The sequence below is a fragment of the Patagioenas fasciata genome, chromosome 17, assembly GCF_037038585.1.
Source record: "Patagioenas fasciata isolate bPatFas1 chromosome 17, bPatFas1.hap1, whole genome shotgun sequence".
Taxonomy (NCBI): domain Eukaryota; kingdom Metazoa; phylum Chordata; class Aves; order Columbiformes; family Columbidae; genus Patagioenas; species Patagioenas fasciata.
Window position 1 is genome coordinate 4,572,500 of NC_092536.1, and position 21,273 is coordinate 4,593,772.

General features: G+C 46.8%; 4 protein-coding genes and 1 long non-coding RNA gene across 18 annotated transcripts in view; 1 reads left to right on the top strand and 4 right to left on the bottom strand.

Moving 5' to 3' along the window:
- Positions 1–2,121: 2,121 nt before the first annotated feature.
- Positions 2,122–5,646, bottom strand: DIABLO (diablo IAP-binding mitochondrial protein). The gene is made up of 6 exons (XM_065851546.2): positions 5,528–5,646; positions 4,652–4,763; positions 4,181–4,312; positions 3,462–3,572; positions 3,214–3,310; positions 2,122–2,781 (listed from the first exon to the last, which is right to left on the bottom strand). The coding sequence occupies exons 1-6, from the start codon at positions 5,572–5,574 to the stop codon at positions 2,567–2,569; spliced, it is 714 nt and encodes a 237-aa protein (XP_065707618.1). The 5' UTR covers positions 5,575–5,646; the 3' UTR covers positions 2,122–2,566.
- Positions 5,647–5,728: 82 nt separating this feature from the next.
- Positions 5,729–12,501, top strand: LOC139829277 (uncharacterized). The gene is made up of 2 exons (XR_011741697.1): positions 5,729–5,859; positions 11,265–12,501. It is a non-coding gene; the product is annotated as an uncharacterized lncRNA (long non-coding RNA).
- Positions 6,743–8,487, bottom strand: LOC136109351 (uncharacterized). Its single transcript, XM_065851943.2, has 2 exons — positions 8,298–8,487; positions 6,743–7,138 (listed from the first exon to the last, which is right to left on the bottom strand). The coding sequence occupies exon 2, from the start codon at positions 7,078–7,080 to the stop codon at positions 6,946–6,948; it is 135 nt and encodes a 44-aa protein (XP_065708015.1). The 5' UTR covers positions 7,081–7,138; positions 8,298–8,487; the 3' UTR covers positions 6,743–6,945.
- On the bottom strand, positions 11,651–18,853 carry VPS33A (VPS33A core subunit of CORVET and HOPS complexes). The gene is made up of 13 exons (XM_065851545.2): positions 18,712–18,853; positions 18,581–18,646; positions 18,363–18,490; positions 17,546–17,735; positions 16,784–16,900; positions 15,957–16,131; positions 15,341–15,534; positions 13,808–13,934; positions 13,564–13,631; positions 12,907–13,044; positions 12,574–12,711; positions 12,229–12,397; positions 11,651–12,097 (listed from the first exon to the last, which is right to left on the bottom strand). Exons 1-13 carry the CDS (start codon positions 18,811–18,813, stop codon positions 11,904–11,906), a joined length of 1,806 nt encoding a protein of 601 aa, XP_065707617.1. The 5' UTR covers positions 18,814–18,853; the 3' UTR covers positions 11,651–11,903.
- A 278-nt stretch (positions 18,854–19,131) lies between these two features.
- CLIP1 (CAP-Gly domain containing linker protein 1) overlaps positions 19,132–21,273 on the bottom strand; it is a 63,110-nt gene continuing 60,968 nt past the window's right edge. For all 14 annotated transcript variants that reach the window (XM_065851249.2, XM_071816025.1, XM_071816030.1 and 11 more), the window contains 2 exons: positions 20,917–21,041; positions 19,132–20,088 (listed from right to left, as the gene is read on the bottom strand). In XM_065851249.2, coding sequence (XP_065707321.2) covers positions 19,866–20,088; positions 20,917–21,041 — 348 coding nt within the window. In that variant the 3' untranslated portion in view covers positions 19,132–19,865. The remainder of the gene's footprint in view (positions 20,089–20,916; positions 21,042–21,273) is intronic.

Genomic DNA, 21,273 nt, shown 5'->3' on the forward strand with positions numbered 1-21,273 from the left:
AGAGGAAGGGTGTGATTACAGAAACGGGAGCGATTGGTGTTGTGCTATTGTCATTGCTGTCTCTTGTGTCAGCGGTCACCACCCACCAGGTGTGAGCTGGAGCATTCGGAGGTGCCGAGAAGCGCTTCCAGAGGTTCTTGCCTGTCCAGGATGCTGGTCTGTGGTCGATCCCTCCCTGCCTTGGCTTTGTGAAGCAATGGCTGTAGTTGTGGCTTAGCCCCACAGCCTGAGCCAGGCTCAGGAGCTGCCACTCTCACGTGAACTGTCTGTGTCACAAGCAAGTAGGTGTTTGTCTGACAAAATTGCTTTTCCAAGGGGTGATCCCTCAAGTGTGTGTGTTTGTCCATCCTCAGTGTGGTCTTGCACAAGCTGCTACTGTGTCCTCTCGCTGCAGCCCTAACAGGGCTTAATTAGCTGTATTAGCTGGGCCTGAGAACTTGCCTACTCATAATTTCAGATACGTTGGCTTTGTAAACAAGGCTGAGTATCAGCGGCAAAACCTGGTTTCTGGGCAGTGCTGCTTGTTGTAGAGGCTGGACAGAGCGGGTACCGTGGCACCTGTGAACAGCTGCAGCAACATTTTGTGATCCATGAAATTATTCCAAATGCAAACTCAGTAACACGATGCAGAGCGTGAGGTCACGTCTGCTGTGGGCTCACCCCTGACAAGCAACTCGCGCTTACTAATAAAGCTGTGGGGCTCTTTCCTACCTCCTTTTGGAGGTGATACGGGGCCAGATGTGCTCCTCACTTCCATTTTGACTTGTTTGAACTGGCTGGTCGGTTCATGTCACGTCTGACGGTCAGATGTGCGTGGGGACAACCTGTGTCTTGGGAAGTAAGAGCGGAACGTGCAGTGAAACAAGAAGTGGGCAGCAAAGGGGGCTGGGAGCAGGCTCAGAAAGGGGAAGAATGCATCACTTTGCAGACTCCCATACCGGTGCTCATCTGTCTGAAGCCTTATCTCTGCCACGCAGACATCCAAGCCTTGTGGCATCCTGAAAGGAACACAACCGATATGTGCATTTGGGTCAGCGGCTTGGCAGAGGTTCTTCAACTGCAGCACGTAACAAATCAGAGCCGTTGTGGTTAGAGGGTGAGCTGAAGCTGCATTTTTGGCTCCTGAGGGTGTGGTTGTGCCACTGCTGCACATAATCCTCTCCTGAGAGTGAGGTTTTTTTCCCTAACGCTCCAGCCCAAAGCTGTATCTGGGACCTCCTGATACCGGCATCTTCCTGTGAGCTTGTATTCCAGACTGTGCTGCCTTCCTCAGGTACAGCAGCACCCAGAGATGAGCAGGAGCAAGGAAAAGTGGTTTGTTAATCCCTTTTCTATTTAATCTATCAAAATACAGTGCTGTGCAGCTGAGATTGCATTTGTTCAAAAGGCAGACAAAATGAGACACAGACAGAAAGGCTTGTGCTAAAAAATTCCTAGTCGAGCACAACTCAATATAGTAACAGCAACCAGTGCATCAGATGCTGATCTGTGGTGAAAAACCTGGGAATTATGTGTGTTTCCTTACAAAACCTGATGAATGCAGAATAACTGGCTCAAATCAGCAGTGACAAAGTTCTAGTGGATGCTGTTCTACCAAACAATCTCAAGTTTACATTGTCTGTACAGTTACTATTGCAAATTTCACATTAAGCTGTCAAGTTAGAAAACAGAGTGAAAGACACCTGTGGTTTTGAAGCCTGCAGTAAAACATTAGGATTGCAAAAAGAGAGAATTATTTTCCTGAAACTTGTGCTGGAAAGCATTCAAATGTGTAAAACTCGCTTTTGCTCATTGCTTTTCAAAGAAGTACACAGCAGTTGCCACAACAACTTTGTTTATAACCACAGTATCTTGAAGATCAAATCTCCCTCTGCTTCCTGGGGAAGGCAGATGCGTTCAAGACTCTTGGGTGAAAGGGGCTGCTGCACTGAACTGCAGAGCTTCACTAAGAGGAGCCTGGGGAACTCCACAGAAAGTTTTCAGCTCTACAGCAAATATTTCCCCTCATTGCAGTTCTGTGTAATTTGATGTAGCTGTCAGACTCAGCTCTGCTATAAACTCTAAGTGCTGTTTGTATTTGAACTTCAATCTCTTGTCCAAATGGGCACACTCGCAATGAGATGTTTTTGCACAGTTTAATGAAGGTATCTCCTAAAGACATAATTTACTGCACACGTTAAAAATAATGACTTTTGAACCACAATTCTTTGGCTGATACCAAGTTACCCTCTAAGTTAGAGAACTCTCACAACCACATCAGACGACCGGCAGGACCCTCCCAGCAGAGAGACAATTAACAACAAGCTATCCTCGACAGCACTTTTCACATTTGCATAGTTAAACATTTAAATAATTGAATCCATAGGTATTACAAACTTGATAAGTTACAAACAAGACCAAGCCCTTTCAGATACTTGGAAGTGACTTGTAAAGCAATCCCGTTTGGGGAAAAAAATGGAATCATAGGGTTATTGCAGCAGTTTCCCACCATCACACAGTTAAAAGTTTGGGACCCTTCAATTTGCTACCGACTCTCACATATTGTTCAGTGACATTCAAGCTCTTTTCAGTCCTCTCGAAGATAAGGGTCCTCAGCTGTCTCTGTGTTTCCTAGAACACCCTGTGGCAACGACGAATCGTCCCCTTGAGCTTTTATGAGCTCTTCTGTTTGTGCTTCAGCTAACTTGGTCTCTGCTTTCTGGGACAGCTGTCGCACCTCTTGCACCTGCGATTTCACCAGCTGAATGTGGCTGCGGGCTGTCACTGAGGCTTGGTCTGCACCTGAAAAGGAATAATTTAAATATATTGGGTTAGACAAACACTCAGCAAACCTTCAATCAAAGAAAATATTGTCTATAATTATCATCTGCTTTGCTAATGGCTCTTGGGCAATATTAATGCCAATTTCTGTGGCTCCCTGAACCATGTTTCAACACTGCATTTAAAAATGATTAAAAGCTTCTCTCAAACATTTTTTGGCATGGTTGGTCTTGAGCTAAACCCCATGTGAAGTTTCCAGGCCTAGTTTTCAGAACACTTCTACTAGACTAGCAGCCAATCAAAGTTCTCAGCATTTCTAAAACCCAGGCACTAGTTGTAAATTGCTTTGTTAACTGAATGTATATTCTGTGTCGTTCTCAACTCCATTCTCATTCAATAAATACTGCCTAAAGGCTGGGAGAAAGAAATTCTCAGTATTCTGCATGTGCTTACCTGATTGATACGCAGCTTCTGCTGCCATCTCTGACAGACGTAACGCTGTCATCCAGCTGGACTCCAGCCTGAGGTATTCCTGCTGCTTTGTTGTCACCTAGGAGTAAACCACAGTATTAATTAATGAGAGGTCACACTATCTGAATGCCCTTCAAACAGCCTCTGTGAAAAGGTGAGCAAGCGAGAGGAGAACTTTCTAACAGAGTTGGAAGAGGCAGATCGCTGACTGCAGGGAGGCGAGTGCTTACATCAACTCTGGCTCCTATGACCACCTGCCAGATGGCATCCACCTCTTCCGAGTTCATCTTCCCGAGAAGATTTGCGTATTGCTTGTAGAGAGACACCAGCGTATAAACTGCCTGCGAAGGAATAATTTCACACAGTTACGTGATGATCTGTACAGCTCTGATGTTGCCTCTGTTAACTGGTGTTAATTAGCAAAATTGCTGAATGGTTCCAAAGGTGCTTTGTTCTCCAGTTCGCAGCACCTCTTCATATACTTGCCCTACTAAGAAGGAAGTAAACTGGAATGCAAATACTCAAATTGGCACTTATTTATAAAATCAAAACTGTATCTTCTCGTTTCAGTCTTAAATATAGTTCACGGCTTTAAAAATCGGCAGAGAGATAAACAAAATGCCAAAAATACAGGGTGGTATATCCTGCTTATTCAGGACACAGGTATCCAATAACTGCTCTGAGTTTCTTTAGCCCCAGTTCTGAGATGTGGGTCATTTCAGCTTAAGTTCAAGCTCAAAGCAACAGTCTAACAAAGCTAAAAATAACTTCTGTGTTTGGTGTATTAGAACAGTGAGCCCTACCTCATATACAACCCCCTACACCTCTTTTATTAAAATTAAAAGAAAACTCCAAACGACGTCAATTTTAAGTATGATTTAACATGTGCAGTTAGTGCCAAATAATTTAGTATTGACTTGCTAGGAAAGCGTGTAATCTCTCAGCTCACCTTTGTGTACTCTGTCAATGCTTCAATCAACGCGTACGTGGTTTGAGAGAGGAGCGTAGAAGTGCTGTCTGTTACCAAGGAAACGGCTCTTTTAATCAAGGCATCGTTACTGAGAGAAATCGGGTTCTGTTTCTGAAAGACAAGACATTTGCATCACCTTTACACTGATTCATATGGATGTTATTAGTAACCAATAACGGCAGGAAAAACACCGCTAGGAAGCTGGACAGCCCAGTGCTTGCAGCTGTTTGCCATTGCAAAACATGGCAACTGTTTTAGTGAGGTGTTGCTGAAGGCAGACATTGTCCTTCCCATTTCCTTAACAACTACATGGCTTAAAAACCTGAGATCCCCCGAAGGAAAGCAATTCCTGAAGGTAAGGGCCGCTCTGTGAAATGCTCAGCAAACGGGTTTGAATATTAAACTGCGTCTAATGAGCAGGTGCTGTTTGTCTCCCATCTCATACGTTACCTCGGCCACTGGGACTGCACACAAGGCGACTCCAAACCCCACACCCACCATCCGCTGCCAGCGCCCGCTCAGGCAGCGGCTCCTCACGCCCACCAGAGCGGGGAAGCTTTGTCTGGAAACGCAAGAAACAAAGTTAAGTGCAAGAAATAACCCGCCTATGGTGGGAAATAGGTACCGACAAGGAAAAGCGCACCCAGAAGGTGTTCTATGTGACCTGGTCTCTACCGAGCTTCCGTAGTGCAGCTGCATATTTGCCTTGAATTCAGTTATATTTTTATAAGTGCAAGAAAAGAAGACAAGCACAGGAACTAGTGCACTATTAATATTTTAAGGGAGGAAATGTATCTTATCTGGTACCAACACACTGTTATTATTCAATAGCAGCAAAAACCAGGTGAGCAATATGAGTGGTCATATTTTGCTGCGATCCAGTGACACTTTGGGTCTCCCGTTGTCAGGTTTATTCACATCCAGTGTTGTGGGAGTGTTCGTGGGCTCAGGGCCTGTCCCTGAAACACTCCTGCAGAAAACCAGAAGCGCTCAGTCATGAGAATTTTTTTGTTGTACAGCAATATTCCGAAAAAAGCTGGTCAGTTTTTCTTCTTTTATGCTCTTAAGCTACACAATCCCAGCAGCCACCGCTGTCCGGGCACTCAGCTCGTCCCCGTGCCGCTCCAGCCGTGCCGTGGCGGCCGGAGGCGGCTGAGCTGCGTTGTGGCTATTGCTGCGGCACGGGCCGGAGGCGGCGTGACCGCACCGGGCAAAGCAGGTGTGTACAGCGCTCAGCGGCAGGGAGCCGAGCGGGAGGCTGCGTGCAGCCCGGCAAACCGCTGCGGTCAGCGCGGCCCCGCCGAAACGCACCCGGGCCCGCGATACCTGAGGAGGGAGCAGCAGCTCCGGAGCCACCGACTGCCCGCCGCCATCTTGGGTCAGGCTGGCGCGCGGGAAGCTACGTCAGCGCGTCGCGGCGTGAGGGCGCGGAGTGGGTGGAGCCGGGTTTCCCGGCGTGGCGCGTGCGCAGAGGGGCGGGCACGTGGGGCCGCGCGGCGGGTCGCGCGGGCGGCCGTTGGTCGAAGGCGGGAGCGGCGCGCGCGTCGCTGTGAGGGCGGCTCGTGCGTGAGGCGGCTCCTCCGGCCCCGCGGGGACCGGCTGCTGCCGCACGGGGCTCCGGGCTCCTCCGCGCTGCTCCGGGCTGCTCTGCCCTGCAGGTAATGGCTCCCGTCTCGGGACACGCTGTCACGGGTCTTCGAGCGGAAACGGCGTTGGGAGCTTTGAGCTCAGGCCGCGCTCGGCCGGTTCCTCTGTGCCCAGAGGCGGCTGAGGGGCCGGGGCGGCTCGGCAGGGAACAGCCCTCAGCTGCCTGTCAGCTCACGAGTGTGGGCTGCAATTGCGCTGACCGCCACAGCTCCTACTCCCCACCTCCTCCCTTTAATTCAGCAGTGTGTTTCAAGAGTATATGGTGCTGTTTAGCTTTTGACTCCTTCCACAGCTTCTCCAGCAAAGGTTTCCTCTATAGTTTTACATGAAAGGCCTTGATTGGTTGAATCTGTTGGTTCTGCCTACACCAGAAATTCCCATCTGTTCTCTGTGAGACTCAGATTACTCAGCACAGTTGCAGTGAGGCAGGGCTGGATTGCAGGCACAGCTTGCAGAAAGCTCCATGTTTTTAGTGTTCATTGTAAAGTGTCATGCACGTGAGAGTGTTAAATAATAGGCCTGTAGATAAAGTGGTGTTGGTGCCCCCACCCCATGGAGCGTGCTTCATAAAACTGTAGGGAGAAGGAAACCTTGTGCTAATTTGAAATGTCTTTTTCCAGGACTTATTTAAAAAAAAATTACAAGTAATTTCTGCATTTCTGCCTTCACACCCTTAATGAGGCAAAGTCAGACAAGGCAGGACTTGTTTACTTGAGACGTTGGTCGCGTTTCAGCTGTGTTACATCCCATCCCTGTGCTTTTGGAAGGGAAATTCCGGTGGGAATCTCAGGAGAAAAATACTGGGAGGCTTTTAAATATTTTGGGGAACACGGGCAAATGTTTATAAGACACAAAGAATCTGCAAGAACCACAAAGATCAGTAAAGTACATGCATGTAGGCACTTTTTTTTAATCTTTATTCTTTTTACATAAGAAAATAAGATTGTGATTAGGCAGTAACGGAACAAAATGCTTGCAGAGCTGGCGCGGGAGGGAGGGACTGCGGTCCTGTGTGCTGAGCAGACGTGCAGGATGAGCTGCACGGAGGAGCCTGTGGCTCTGGCCAGCCCGTGGCTGCGGGAGCAGGATAGGAGCTGTCATTTAAGCACCAAGAAGTACGTTGTCCAGCCGGCGAGAAGCAGCGCCCCGACCAGCACAGTGTAACTGAACAGCACGAAGGCCAGGAGCTCCTTGAGCACCTTGAGGAAGTGGATGGTGAAGGAATCGGGCATGGCTCTGCCCGGCTCTGTAGCAGGTAGGGGGTCTGTGGGGCTGGCTGCCGCTGTGTTCCTGCAAGCAAAGGGACAGGATGAGTCTGAGCAAGGAGACTGCAGAGCTGAGGGAATGGCTCCGCTGTGGGGATAAATGGTTGTGTTCAGGAGGGTTGATGTCCTCCTGTCCTTCTGAGAAGATTGTTAGTGTCAGGTTGGACTTGCATGTGCTTGCTCAGAGTCCTGTACAGGGTTGCTGAGTTGTGCAGTGTTGAAATAGAGTTTGGGATCTGATCAAAGTCTCCAAATCAGGGCTGGTAACTAAGCAAAGTAAAATATAGACAGCCAGGCAGTGGATGCTGCCGTGTCGGTAGGGACCAGAGACCCTTCCAGAGTCCGTCTGGCTCCTCGTATCTACCCCCCCATGTTAGCGGCTGCACATCCAGAGCTTCCCGGTCAGAGCCGTGGCTGATGGTGCATTACCAACTGTGTTCTGATCAAAGTGGTCAATTCCTCCAAGGAAGCCACCATTAATATTTAATGATATAATTGCTTCTAATGGAGATACTGGCACAAACTGTGCGTTTTGTTTAAGAATGACGATAACTGAGGCTCAAGTACAAGTTTGCACAGGCAAATATTTATATTTATATTTCACATTAAAAATAACCTTTAAATGGGAGCCACGGGATAAGATGCTGTATTTTAAAGTCACACACGTCGCTTTAGAAGTGATTGCTCATTTGTTAGTTTAATATAAAATGTGAACTCTCACATAAGCTGTTGGTTCCTGAGACTTAAAAGCCATGAAGGCGCATCTAAAAAAATCTACCATCTCTCCAATTTACACGTTCTTTTAATTTTGATTATAACTGTGCATGGTCAAAAATATACACACTCTTGGTCAAGCACATGAAACTAGATTTAACATAAAGCTAGTCTAAAAGGATTATTTATTTTCTAAACAGTCTGAAGTCAGCCCCAGTAAACTGAATTCCCATCCTGCCACTTAGAATATTTTTTTAAAGAGTTGTTGTGATAAAGAGTTCACTTGTTGGTGTTGTTGAAGAGTTCAGTCATTTCATTCTAAGCTCAGGCACATGTGTACATTGTAAGAGCTATTGCATTCTAAAAGCAACCATGGTTTCCCGGTTGTTCAAAGCATTGAAGTTTTCTATTTATAGGCTTTATGTGATTTCTGATTATTTAAAAAGGTGTTGATAAAGAAATAAACTTACCCAGGCAGATGATGGGCTCTAATTTGTGAAGTTCCTATTCCTCTCTAGTTTTGTTCCCGTGAATTTCTGGCTTCTGGTCGGTTTGTGCTGTAGATCAATCCCCTTCTGCTCCGCTCGGCCGGGAGCGGGGAGTGATGAGGTTGTGTTTGCAGCCCACGGGAGGGCTAATGCACTAGGTGTGGTCAGGACAGTTCTGATATGACATAGCGCCTTTGTGCAGCACAGCAGAGCACGCCAAACAGCTCCCCTTCCCCACGGTGCTTCTGTCAACAGTATCTGGTGAATTTAAGTGCCATGGCTTTGTGCTACCAGGTCAAAAAACCTGCATTTGTTTAAATGTGTGTGGGGTTTTCCTCTAACAAAGCATTGTATCATATTATACTTTTCATTCTGCCGTTCGATGGAAGGCTGTTGTGTCTCTTGCTCCATTCTCTGAGAGCCCGGTGCTGCTGCGGGTCGCTTGAGGAGGAGGATGCTCCCACACAGCTGGGGATCACCCCACATCAGCACGGCACATGATGGAAGTGTGGACTGAGTCAGGGTCTTTTATCAGAAGTGAGTGAGCGCTGAAAACAGCCTCAGCTGCCCTGTCACTGGGTCACTGCTCTGGCTTCACCCTTGCACCACCAAAAAGTCACCCCTGCCTTTTAGAGAGCCAGGGCTACAACTCCTTTGCAGCAAGAGGGGAGGAGGAGGGCAAGCTATATGTTTATTTTTAGCAAAACTGCTTTCTGATATCTGTATATAAGAAGTGCAAGTCTTTTGGGCTGGAGGTTGGGTAATGTTTTCTTTTTTTGCTTGTAAACCAGACAAATGCAGAGAGCAGAGAAAAAGAAGCATATGTACTGCAAATCAAATCTCTTACCTACAAAGATATTATGATGTAGAAAATGGTCCCTTAATTTAATTAGGCTCTCTTGTTATCAAATTATTACCCGCGTGGTCAGCAAGGCCTGAGACAGAAGCAGAACATAATCAAGCTGCTCAGGAAGCCTGTTAAGTAGTAATTGCTCCTCTAGAGAATTGATCAACGTCAGGATGGGTTTTATTTTATGTTGTTGTTGTTGTTGAATAGTTCCAGGAAGAGACTTTGTCTGGTTTGAGGGTCCACAAGGCTCCTGCTTGGTGGTGGTGGTGGTTCAGGCTGCAAAAAAATACACAGCAGTGTTGTTGATAAATCAGAGTTTACCCAGTGTCTGACATAAGCTATTTTTGAAATAAGTTTGGGCCTTAGTGTTACTAACAAACACATTTGCTGGTCCAAGTGAAAAGCTAAGCAAGCTGTTGAATTCGTGCTTTGTGTGGTTTCCTTTATTTACTTGTGTTGCTTTTACATGTCATGAGCTTAGCTCACAAGCTAGTCTGATCAGTGCTATTAATTTCCTTGCAACTAGTTCAGTTTTTAAAGTTTTGGGAAAAAAAATAATCTGGAAATGTTGACAGTACAAAGACTCTTAGGGCCAAGCTAAGGACATTCTGTAACAATCGCACTGAATCACATATTGTTTCTTGTTTTTCTCTGCACAGTAACATTTCTGACCCAAAGCTGCTACTTCAGTTTTCTTTTTAAATACTGTGAAATTATGTAATTTACAATGGAACTGTGGAAATAATGCAGAGCAAGGCAATCCACATTTGCTCCTTGCATCTTTGTCAAAGTGGCAGCACGCTTTGTTTTGTAAGACACTTCTGCAAGTTGCCTACTCACCTGAACTAAAGTCTCAATGATTTAAAATGTTGGGTTTTTTTTATTTAAAACTCAAAAAAAATCTATAAATATTTCTGCTGTAGTATATTAAATGGCAGAGCAGAATGTAATTAGTATATAAGCTTAAAGAAAAAAAAATCTGGATGTTAGAAAAATGTTTTGACTTAAGTAATTCAGTTATCCTGGGACAGAGAGAGGAGGACGCAGCTACCACGGTGCATAGTTTAATTAATTAATTATTTTATTTATTCATTCCAGAGAGAGAGAAAGTGAGCACGTTCAAACAAAAAAGAATAAAATACATTTTCATTGTATTTTATTCTAATAAACCAACTGGAGTTAGAGGGGCTCTGTGAAGGAACTGGTTTGGCAGAGCTCAGTCTTACAGTCGTAACTGTAACAACTTGGAAAGATTAAGCATTTTTTGGGGGGGACATATTATGCATTACGCAGGATAACTAACTAAGAGCAAAAATGTTTGCCGAAGTAGTGATTTATGGTGTGGGGTGTGTGGTAGGGTTTTTCGTGTGGTTTTTTTTGTTTGTTTGTTTTGGGGGGGCGGTGTTGGGTGGTTGGTTCTTTTTGTTGTTTTTAAGTATTCAGGAGTGAAATGCAGTGTGAAATGGAGTCATGGTGGTAGCTGTTGAAGTGAGTACAGTGGCAGTGAGGAGAGGGCTGAGCACAGCACAGCGGCTCTGGCAGCTGCCCTGCTGCCTTCCCAGCCTCGGCAATTCGCAAGGCCGAGTCTGCACCAAGGGCCCAACCACCAACCCCATGGAAAATTCCATTTTATAATTTTGAGCTCTACAACAGCTTGTAGCAGCAAGTATCACAATTTATAAACTGAACAGGGCGGGGGGGGGGTGACAAAAGGTGTCTGTTTTAAACCTGCTGTTTACTGGGTCACTGACGTAGCTATTTCTGGCTCGAGTCCCATGCGGGGAGTGTCTGTGTCTCCAAACATAAGCTCTTGGCACACTGATGCGCTTCATACTCTGCAGTAGCTTTCAGAGTCAGGTGGGTGCACCCAGCACAAACAACTGACCTCCCACTGAGCCCTTGAGAGGGCGAGTGAAATAAAGGGCTTAATAATCTCCCTCATAATTTGGGTACAGTTGGTTGTATTCAGCCAGCGCTGTTGATGTGCATGCGGACAGTTCACGGTTTAGCTGTTGCTGCAGGAAACCCGATAGAATGCCTTGGCTAAATCCTGCAGGACAGCACTGTTTACAGCAGTTGCCTTTCTGTCATACAAACAGCTTCCAAGGATGTGAGAAAATTCAGCTTTTGTGGCCTGGCCCTTGCTGCTGCCTGTTGACATTAAGGTGCTGAAGCTGCACGAAACACAAGTTCCTTGGCTTCCATCAGAAAAATAACAGAAAACTGAACCCTGTGTACAGCAGAGACACAGCTGAGTATCAGACACCAGAGAAACACAGACTGTGAATATCGGTATGAAACCAGGAACAGAAGACATCCTGCATCCTCCGCATCCTGGGGCTAGAAGTAAAAAGAAGTAATCCCATCCCTCACTAAAACTAAACTGAAATTAAAAAAAAACAACACAATTTGCCAAATAGAAGGACCAGCACAAATCCCCACACCCCCAGCGCTTATTTGCCAGTTCAGACCACGAGCAGGGATCTCTCTTTCTCCCATTTTTAATTTTATTGTTAGTGCCTTTCTGCACTGCTCGTCTATGAGGCAGTTCCACACACAGAGCACAAAGAATACAAGTGCACAGAGGGATGAGGGTAACTGCATCATGAGCTGGTCTCAGGAGAGCTTCTCGCCCTGTCATGTTTCTCCGACGTTTGAGCAGCTGTGCCAGAAGACCAGAAGCTGACATGTCTGTGTCACACACGGCCTTGCACTTTCACTGTCTCTTGCCACAGACCCTAGAAAGGGGCAGGCTCCAGTTTTTCCATCAAGGATTTGATCCAACTTGTTCCATTGATCAGTTTTGTCGTGGCAATGACGTACTCAGTGCCTCCATCTTCCATTTGGGACAGAAACCTCAGCGCAGCTATTTCTGCATAAGTCACCCCTCCCAGGAAGAACACCAGAGTGACTCGGTTCTCACCATGTTGACCTGCGTATTCAAAGAAATAAACAGGTTGTCTTATTTTTATGTCTCCTATCTATCAACTATTAGTTAAACTCAAAATGAGCCTAACAGAGATGCATCTCCCTTTAAAAACAGGAAAACAAAGCAAAACTTACGCTTTTTCTGAAGGCCAGTAGGTAACTGCTGCCTCTCCTCAAAATGGGGACCCGGCAGCATCTTTAACACCTCTTCTATGCTCCGCCAGCCTGGCCGAGCCAGCAGCTGCGCCAGGCGAACGCTCAGTGGAGCGTAGCCACTGTACACGTAGGAGATGTCATTGGGGTTCTGCAAGAGAGAGAGAAGTGTGAGCAACAGGCGAGCGCTATCATGGAAATGAAGTGAAATGAAAGGAAATAAAATTAAATAATGAAATAAAATAAAAAAATAAAGATGAAGGTTTTCCTGCTGCACATAATTCGGTATTGTTAGATGCAACATTCACTGCTGAGGTGCCTGTTTACCTGTTCATTAACATCATCCATCCACAAGCGCAGGGTTTTCCTGATTGTTGGGTAGTTATTCCTACCACTTGTCTGAGGTTTCAGGAGTCCAGCCTTTTCTAAGTTGTTTAAGGTCAATATATGTTCATAGCCGTAAGTCTGAAATATGAAGAATTCACCTTTAATATACCATGTCAATAATCTGTGACCAGCGTGTTAAAAAAACCAAACCAAAACAACAAAGATATTAATTTTAAAAAGGTTTTTTTTTGTTAAGATCTCTGTAGATTGTATCCCATTTACAGAGTTTGAATTTTTTCAGAAATCTTATCAATTCAAAAGTCAGAGCCCAACCTGGAGAATCTCTCTTTTGTAATGGTCCAGAACCTTCTGTTTCAGTCCACTATTGCATACAGATTGCAAACAAACAAGGCGTAAGATCTTGATTAATGGATGTTTTTGAGCTATGCAGTCTTCAATATAATTATTAACCTATTTAAAAAAAACAACAACAAACAACATAAGCTGATATTTAAAGATCTGTTAAAGTACTTAGAAGACCTTGAAAGAAAGATCTAGTTTTGCCTAATGTGTCCAAAACAGCAAGAAAGAGGGTGCAGCTGCTCTCCAGGCAGCTCAAGCTTGTCCATAAAATAGCGATCCAGCACTGGTTCCCCCAGTATCTTTTCTAAAGCATGTCGATTCCACACTCAATTAGCTAGACTGTGTCTGGTGCATTGAAAAAGCTCTGACTAACAGTCCTGGATCTTTCGCTGATCCCTCAGGGCTTGAAGTGCCCCAGCTGCGTACACCTGTGTTACAGGCAACAATAGGAAAAAAACCTGCAAATGTGCACAAAGACATGTCAGAGCTCACAACCTCGACAATGGATGGAGACAGACATCATCTAGATCAGATTTCCTCTTTCAAAAACCCCAAATGGAAAAAAAAAAACAGAGAAATACATTGTTGGCTATTTTTGAGGACACAAGAGTCACTAGTTGTCATTACCTTGTCTGTGTCTATTCCAGACATGAACTCTTGTTCCACTGTTAAATTATCAAAGAAATCTTCAGATGCTGTGAGAGAAGAATGCAAATCAATAGAGTAGCAACCAATAGCTTATTTTCTACATTTAACATTTCAGCAGATGCACTGGATGGAGTAAAGCAAATTTTTGCCAAGCTGAATAACGTCCATCAAGTCGTCTTGCTATATTTAAATTACTCTGATAGACTGCTCAACATATACTCACTGGTGATGTCTTTGATGAGTTCTGCAATGGAGGTGTGGTTCGCTAGAGAACTTCTTGCCGCCTGCATGTGTGGCAACTGTGACACAAACTGCTTAATCTCTCCGACGGTTTTTGCGTGATGTCTTTCCTAAATAAATCCATTGCTCAGGTTAGGGCTTGTTCACATTAATTGGCCACACATCAACTCGATCATTTTATCATGAAAAAAAACTTCACTGTACTCACTGCAACTGTTAGAGATATGCAACCTTTAGAGAAAATACTTCAAATGCTTAGACTAAAGTCACAGCATTACCTGTAACAGCACTTTTACCATTAGAAGAGGCAGGACATAATACAACATGATCATTAGACTGCTTTTTTCCCATTAAACCAGTATTGCAAATCACCATTCTCCACCTTTGTCTGACTTCAGCCATCACTATCTGCTCATCAGTTTCCCTACCAGCAAAACTACCTTTTTCATGCAACAATGAATTTCTTTGCTAGCTGCCAGCAAACAGGGAGCTCTGGACACACGTGGTCAGAGATGGGGGATGTTTCCCCTCAAAGCAGTAGTGAAAGGTGCTGAGGAACTGGGCTGGCAGTGTCTGTGTCCCTCGCAAACAGAAGCCTGCCAGTCACCGTACCTGGTGGTAACAGTGCCCCAGGTTTAGGGCAAGGATGTGACGAAGCACAACGCAGACTTCAGCTCTCAGAGCAGTCCAGAGGTCTGTATTTCCTTTGGGCTACTTGGGATAAAAATCATAGTAATTTGACTCATATGTGAAGGACTTAAATGGGCAAGTGCAGGCAGGAGAGCGATAATGATGAAGCCTGCAACTTAAGAAGTCCTCTGCTGCTGTTTCATTATCACCTATTACCCCAGACAATTTCTTAATTTTTTTTTTTTTAATTAACAACTAGTATGAATAATCCATCTTTAGCACCGTCAGCACTAATATTGCAGTAACAGACATTTACTGAGAGCTGAGGCTGAACACACAGTATTTCAGTTAAGGTACCGCTACCTCACCTTATATGTGGCAGAAGTGAAGAGGCAAAGACAAAAATAAGGAAATACCATCAAACAGTGTAACAAGTTCTCTTGAGAATCACCATGAAGTCTGAAAGCAGAGATGTGGGATCTCAGGTTCTTATGAATCACCAGCAGGATGTTTTCAAACAAAACTGCAAACACACCTCACAGCACTCTCCAGCTTTGTCTAAGGTGACACATGAACATGAATTTACAGGTCAAACCTCCTGTAAGACAACTGTCTTCTTCCTATTCTTATCTGGTTTTATGCCAGCCATAAACTCTATGGAAGTACATTCTGGAGTTTTATTTCTTAAAGCCTTTTCTCTGCATCTTCAGTAAATACAAAGGGGAAAAGACCTTTCTGTTAACAGGTAACAGCAACAAAGTGGAATTGATCAGTTTGCTAAAATTCACCTTTGGCCTCTTGCAGAGGGAAGCAGCACCTGACTGTTCTGCAGACTTATCTGAGGACGAGAATGCCCTGGGGATGCACAGCTGGGTACAGGCCTCACCTCAAAGGCTGCTGAGATGATCTTGGCTTTCTTGCTCAGCACAGACCCCACAGCATTGAAGTTCTTGTCTCGGATTTCCGCATACAGCTCTTCAGCAGAGTTCAGCTGGAGCTTCTTGGGTTCCGTGGGGAGATCTTTCCCACCCTCGCCCTGCTTCTTCGGGGCAAACTTCTCAGGAGGGAGTTTCACATAAGCTGCCAAATGCAGAGAAATAACCCTTATAGAGACTGAAAGTTCAGCACCAGAAGTTAAGATAAGCAGGCTGTGGAGCTGGAAACAGTTCTGAGTAGCAAAGCTAATTGAACACCCAGATGACTCAGTCCATGTGTTAATTAAGGAGAGTCTCCCTGTACTCACCCAGGGACCCTAATACCTATACATACATACATTATCAGAACCCAAGTGCTAGCTACCCTGCTACCATGCACTGTCCTCAGCTCCTCTTCCTAGGAAAAAAGAGGCAGAACTGATCTTGACGGGCTCTAGCTTGGGACAGAACCATCCCTGCACCAAGTTCAGGTGAGCTGCTCCCATGTCACTGTCACTTAGTGAAACATGACACAGCACGACCTGCTCAAGCACACCAGAGACCTCCCCATTCCCCGGCTGTACTCACTGTTCTGAATTCCGTAGATTTCGTCTATCAGCCCTTCGTACGTCAGCTGCGTAGCTAATGGCGTCAGCAGATCGACGTTGCGGTCCAGCAACAACAGGGTATCAAAGACGGGAAATATTGAGTTCTGGCTTCCAGGGAACTCACGCTTCATCCTGATCATCATATTAGCCACGTGCTGAAAATAAATTGTGTTGGGGTGGTTATGGTGCAGGTCACAATAGAGGGATCCGATTTGTAGGCCACACAAGCACATGCTCATGCAAGTGTGGGGCACAGCCCTGTGTAAAGGAAGAGAATGGCACGAGGTACAAACCCGCTGACAGTCCCTGTCTGTCTCTGCACTTAGCAAGACAGCGACTATGGCTCAAGATCTGGGCTCATCTCAAGCCACTCATTCATTACAAAAGTTACTGATCATACGGTATTGATCAGAGAGAGGAAAAAAGGGTGAGTTATAGGGAGAGATGAAAAAGCAAAGGCACAAGCAGTATTTTACACGTTTCCTGCTTTATGCAGACATTCTGATACCAACAGAGCAACTGTTAAAATTTCACAGAAAGAACTGCTGAAAACATGAAGGCAGTGTACACGTGAACAAAACATATGAAATCAGATAAATCCTCCTGACAGGAAGACTTACGGAACAGCAAAAACTGATCTTTTGGCCAGACATGACAAAGAACCTAATGGCTGTGATCCCAAAATACCAATATGACAAAGATGGGTCCGTGGCTGGATTCAAAATCCCAGAGAGGCCACAACCAAACACACTTTAATGCAGTTCCAAAGAACAAGGTGCAGCATTTAAGTAGCAGTATTTGCCTTACCCGGGCACACTCGCCCTTCCCAAAAATCTGTGGGATGGTTCCATAGAGAGCTTGCAGCGTCATCAGCCCCTTTGCCGCGTGGTACAGACTTGTCTGGTCGCTCTCCAGGTAACATTCCTAAACAACAAGAAGGATTCCCCATGGAAGGTGTCAAAGCTGCTTCCACAGCAGAATGTGGTCCATGTGAACAGTTCAGAGGAGATGCAGGCTGGGCAAAAATTATGGCCATTGGCATATAGGCACCTTTTCTGTGATGTCACATCAAATTGTTTGATCAAACCAGAGACCAATATTTCCGAATCCCACACTCCCCGTTTGATGGAGAGTAGTAAGAGAGACAGAAAGTGAGTGCAAAGAGCCTCTCCCTTTAATTAGGCCACTCTGAGAGCACACCACCTCATCACAGCTGCTGACAAGCAGCTGCAAGTCCTGATGCATCCTCTGGGATCCGTTTAATAAGGCAGAGATGGCCAAAGAACTCTTAAACCTTTCTGTCCCCAGATGCATCGTTCTGAGAAAACAGGATACGCAGCTGGTATGGGGCAGCTAATTCTCAGTGCAGCTTACTGCACAGTTTTAACCATTATATGCGGCTCTTCGGCTGTGTATTCACACAAACTGTGCTGGCTCTTTGGAACAACTAAGCGTTTTAGGCCTCATAAATGCTCAATGTGTGACAACACCAGCAGTTCAATCTGGAGGAACTGGGATGCAGCTTGGTGTAGCGTGTAGTCAAAACAGAAAATTTCAGGCTCAACTTACCTTGAACGCGCTCTCGGACTCCATGGAGAGCAAGTCTCCATCGAAGGGTATCAGGTCCAGGCTGTACTGCTCCCGGTGGATGAAGGAGCCCAGCACGCCCTGCTCCTTCAGCCACTGCTCGCACAGCAGGCTGCGGCGCGGCACGAAGAGGATGTGGAAATCCCTCTGGGGAGAGCGGCCTCTGTCTTCCCTACAAGAGTCACAGGAGGAGCACAGCAAAGGGTAACTGTGCTGCACAGGTAACCAGCACAGACCATGGGCTGGAGCGCAGAATTCAGAGGAAACAGGAATGCCCAGAAGTGACTGTGCTGCAGTTTTGGTGTCTGCACGTAGTTCATAGAATCATAAAATGATTTTGGTTGGAAAAGACCCTCAAGATCGTGGGGCCCAACCATTAACCCACCCCCGGCACTACTCCATGTCCTGAGAACCTCATCTCTGTCTGTCCAACCCTCCAGGGATGGTGACTCCAGCACTGCCCTGGGCAGCCTGTTCCAATGCCCGACTGCCCTTTGGGGAAGAAATTGTTCCCCAGATGCAACCTCAACCTCCCCTGGCGCAACTTGAGGCCGTTTCCTTTGGTTCTGGTGCTTGTTCCTGGGGAGCAGAGCCCGACCCCCCTGGCTCCAAGCTCCTTTCAGGCAGTTCAGAGATCAGAAGGTCTCCCCTCAGCTCCTGTTCTCCAGCTGAAACCCCCAGCTCCCTCAGCCGCTCCCATCACACTTGTGCTCCAGCCCCTTCCCCAGCTCCGTTCCCTTCTCTCCACTCGCTCCAGCACCTCAAGCTCGTGATCTGAACCAAACTCGACCCACCGCACCTGAGCACGTTGTCAGTGATGATGTCCATCAGCTCCAGCTTGGGCCTCACGAAGAAGATGACGTTCTTGACGTCCGCCTGGGGCAGGCGGCCCGGCTTGAGCGTGAACATCTTTTCCACCTCATGCTCCTGCGTGCAGGCAGAGGCGCTGCTTAGCGGCGGGGAGCCGCGGTGACAGCCCCGGCCGCCAGCGACCGCCGCCCCCGGCCCCGCCGTTACCTTCAGGAGCGAATACTGCGCGATCAGCCCGAAGGGCCCGGTCAGGTACTCGTCCCACACGATGGCCTGCGGGAAGGGACAGAGGGGTCAGGCGGGCCCCGCCAGGCCCCGCGTCCCCCCGTCCCGCTCACCTTGGAGCCCGCGCACTTGTCCAGGAACTCGCGCAGCTCGCGCCGCCCGGCCTCCCGCAGCAGCGTCAGGTTCACCCGCCCCGAGCTCAGGTGCGCGGCCATGGCGGGGCGCCCGCTCACGTGACAGCGCCGGGTCACCTGACCGCCGCCGCGTGACGCGCGGGGCGGGGCCACCGCGGCAGCTCGGCGCCACAGCGCCCCCTGGCGGCGCCACACCCGCACTAAACCCCTTTCGCACCAAAACCCCTTTAATTCTGCACCGAATTCCCAGGTTTGTACCGGTTTGTTGTCACCGAAAGCCTCCCGCTCCCGTGAAGCGCCAGTAAAACCACCCCACTGTATTTACTGACAGTGGTTGCCCCCACACTGAGCCCGTTACCTCCCTAACAGAACCGAAAAATACAAAGGCAAACACACAAATTTTTTTCCCAAAATATAACTTTAATATATATATGCATATATACACACGCACACCACACACACGCTATATAGAAGCTGAAAGAATGCAGAAATAAAGGCTGTCCCACAAAGTGCGGCAGGTGCAGCACACGGGTCCGAGCACCCCACAGCTCTTACCTGCTCCGCGTTCGTGTCTCATGTCAAACCGCGACCCGCAGCGCGCCCACGCTCAGCGACACCACAACTCACGTGAGCAAACGGAAATAAAGATGAAACATTCCTCAACCCAGTCCAGTGTCAAAAAAAGCTTAAAAATCTAAATGTACAAATTCAGCCTTCAAATGGTTTAGTGCAAATACGAAAATTAACAGCATAATTTTAAGGTATTTAAATAAGCTTTAATATAACTATAGTGCTTCGTTCCTATACATGTTTTCCCATCAACAGATGCAACAGCATGGGGGCATTTCTTGATAAGAGTGGGGACAAACCCAGAACCTGGGAAGAAACAGCATAAAGTCATTTGTTAAATCATTTATTTATATTTAAGTTTAATAAAGGGGGATCGGGTATTTATTAGCGGAGGAGCAAAATACTTCTCAATTTACTGATTCTGGTGTGGATGGGCAGGGGAAGGGGAGTGAGGGGCTCAAGAAACGCCGTCCCTTTTCCTGACATTCAGCACGTACAAATGCTGGTGGCACAAGTGGTCCGATGGGGTGCGCAGACAGTCTCTCCTCCTGGCCGCAGCGCCATCAGAAGGTCTCGTCGTCGTTGCAGTCGGCCGTCCAGTGCCCGAACATCTCGCAGGTGTCGCAGTAGGGCCGCTCCTCGCGCCGGCTGCCGTGGTGAGCGGAGTGCGGCGGCTCCTCCAGCATCTGCGCCTGCGTGGGACAGTCCTCCGTGTCGTGGAGGTCGAAGCAGCCGCAGATGTCGCAGAACAGACGAGGTTTCTTCTTGGACAGGCTTTCCTCCTCACTGCAACAGCAGCACCAGTGTGGTCAGGAGGAGAAAGGCCCGACCCCCCCACCCTGCATCATAACCTGCCTCGTAATTATTGAGACTATGGAAGCACCACAGCAATCAACAAAAAAAGCCAAGACCTAAACCAACTCACCACAAACAAACAAACCGAACCCCTCCAAAACAAAAACAAAAGAGAAAATGAAACAAAAAAAATCAACCAAAAAACCAAAACAAACCAATACCAACCAACCCCAAAAAACCCCAAACAAACACAAAAAACCCAAACCAACCAACCAACCAACAAACCAAAACAAAACCACCAAACAAAACCCTTCTGAAGCTCTTCTGACACCTCGACCACCTTGCAGTACCCTTACACTATATTTACTAAAGAAACTGCTCTGTTTGTGTAAGTATTTGTGCAAATACAGATATTATTTTAAAAAGAAACATGTAAACTAGTTTCTCGTTTCTCCTGGTAGAAGAGATCCAAAGTCACAATATATCAAATAGGTTTAGCTGGATTTCTCCAGACTGGATCTCCTCAATGCCTATGAGAGCAAAGACGCCTCTACTGCCTTTGGAAAGGGCCAAGATTAACCAAGACTGACAATAAATATATTCAGCCACGTCAGTGTTTGCCATCGATAACTACAGAGGAGTGTTCTGCACCCCCAGGTACACCAGACTTCAAAAGAAGGCCGGGTTCAATCCTCCTAAATTCAAGAGAGGTCTCCGTTTCTCCTTCCCAACAGCCGAGCTCGGGCTGGTGCCTCGCACAGCCGACAGAACCCGGCGCGTTCCCAGAGCACACGACAGGGTTTCCTCTGGGGTTCGTACCTGTCATAGTTATTGATCTCCTCTTCATTGCCGTTGAGCGCGGCTTCACACATTCTTTGTATCTTCGAGTTCAATTCTTCGTTTCTCCTCTGCAGATCTACTATCACTGAGTTCAGGAAGTCGATCTGTGAGGGTTGAGGACAAGGACAGTCAGCAGGTTGGGGACTGCGCCCCAGAGAACGCGAGCAAAGGCAAAACCCTCCAAATGACACATGCAGATCTGCGTTAGTTCTCACCACCAGATCACTGTGTGACAGAGCACAAGGGACAGGGATGTCCCAAAGGCCCCTCAGACACCGGTGTGTTTCAACCCACCACTGATCCATCAAATTCTTTTCCTCATGTTACATTTTAAAC

Bases quoted from the DNA above. Each gene is read 5' to 3' on its own strand.
- DIABLO (XM_065851546.2), bottom strand. From the start codon at position 5,574: ATGGCGGCGGGCAGTCGGTGGCTCCGGAGCTGCTGCTCCCTCCTCAG. The intron at 3,573-4,180 runs GTGAGCTGAGAG...ATTCCTTCGCAG, and splicing joins CATTGACAGAGTACACAAAG to GCAGTTTATACGCTGGTGTC. The intron at 2,782-3,213 runs GTAAGCACATGC...ATTCCTTTTCAG, and splicing joins AGAAGCTGCGTATCAATCAG to GTGCAGACCAAGCCTCAGTG.
- LOC136109351 (XM_065851943.2), bottom strand. From the start codon at position 7,080: ATGCCCGATTCCTTCACCATCCACTTCCTCAAGGTGCTCAAGGAGCTC.
- VPS33A (XM_065851545.2), bottom strand. From the start codon at position 18,813: ATGGCCGCGCACCTGAGCTCGGGGCGGGTGAACCTGACGCTGCTGCGG. The intron at 13,045-13,563 runs GTAATGACAACT...TTTTTTAAATAG, and splicing joins CTGGAATAGACACAGACAAG to GTTAATAATTATATTGAAGA. The intron at 12,712-12,906 runs GTTGGGCTCTGA...TTCATATTTCAG, and splicing joins ACAAAAGAGAGATTCTCCAG to ACTTACGGCTATGAACATAT.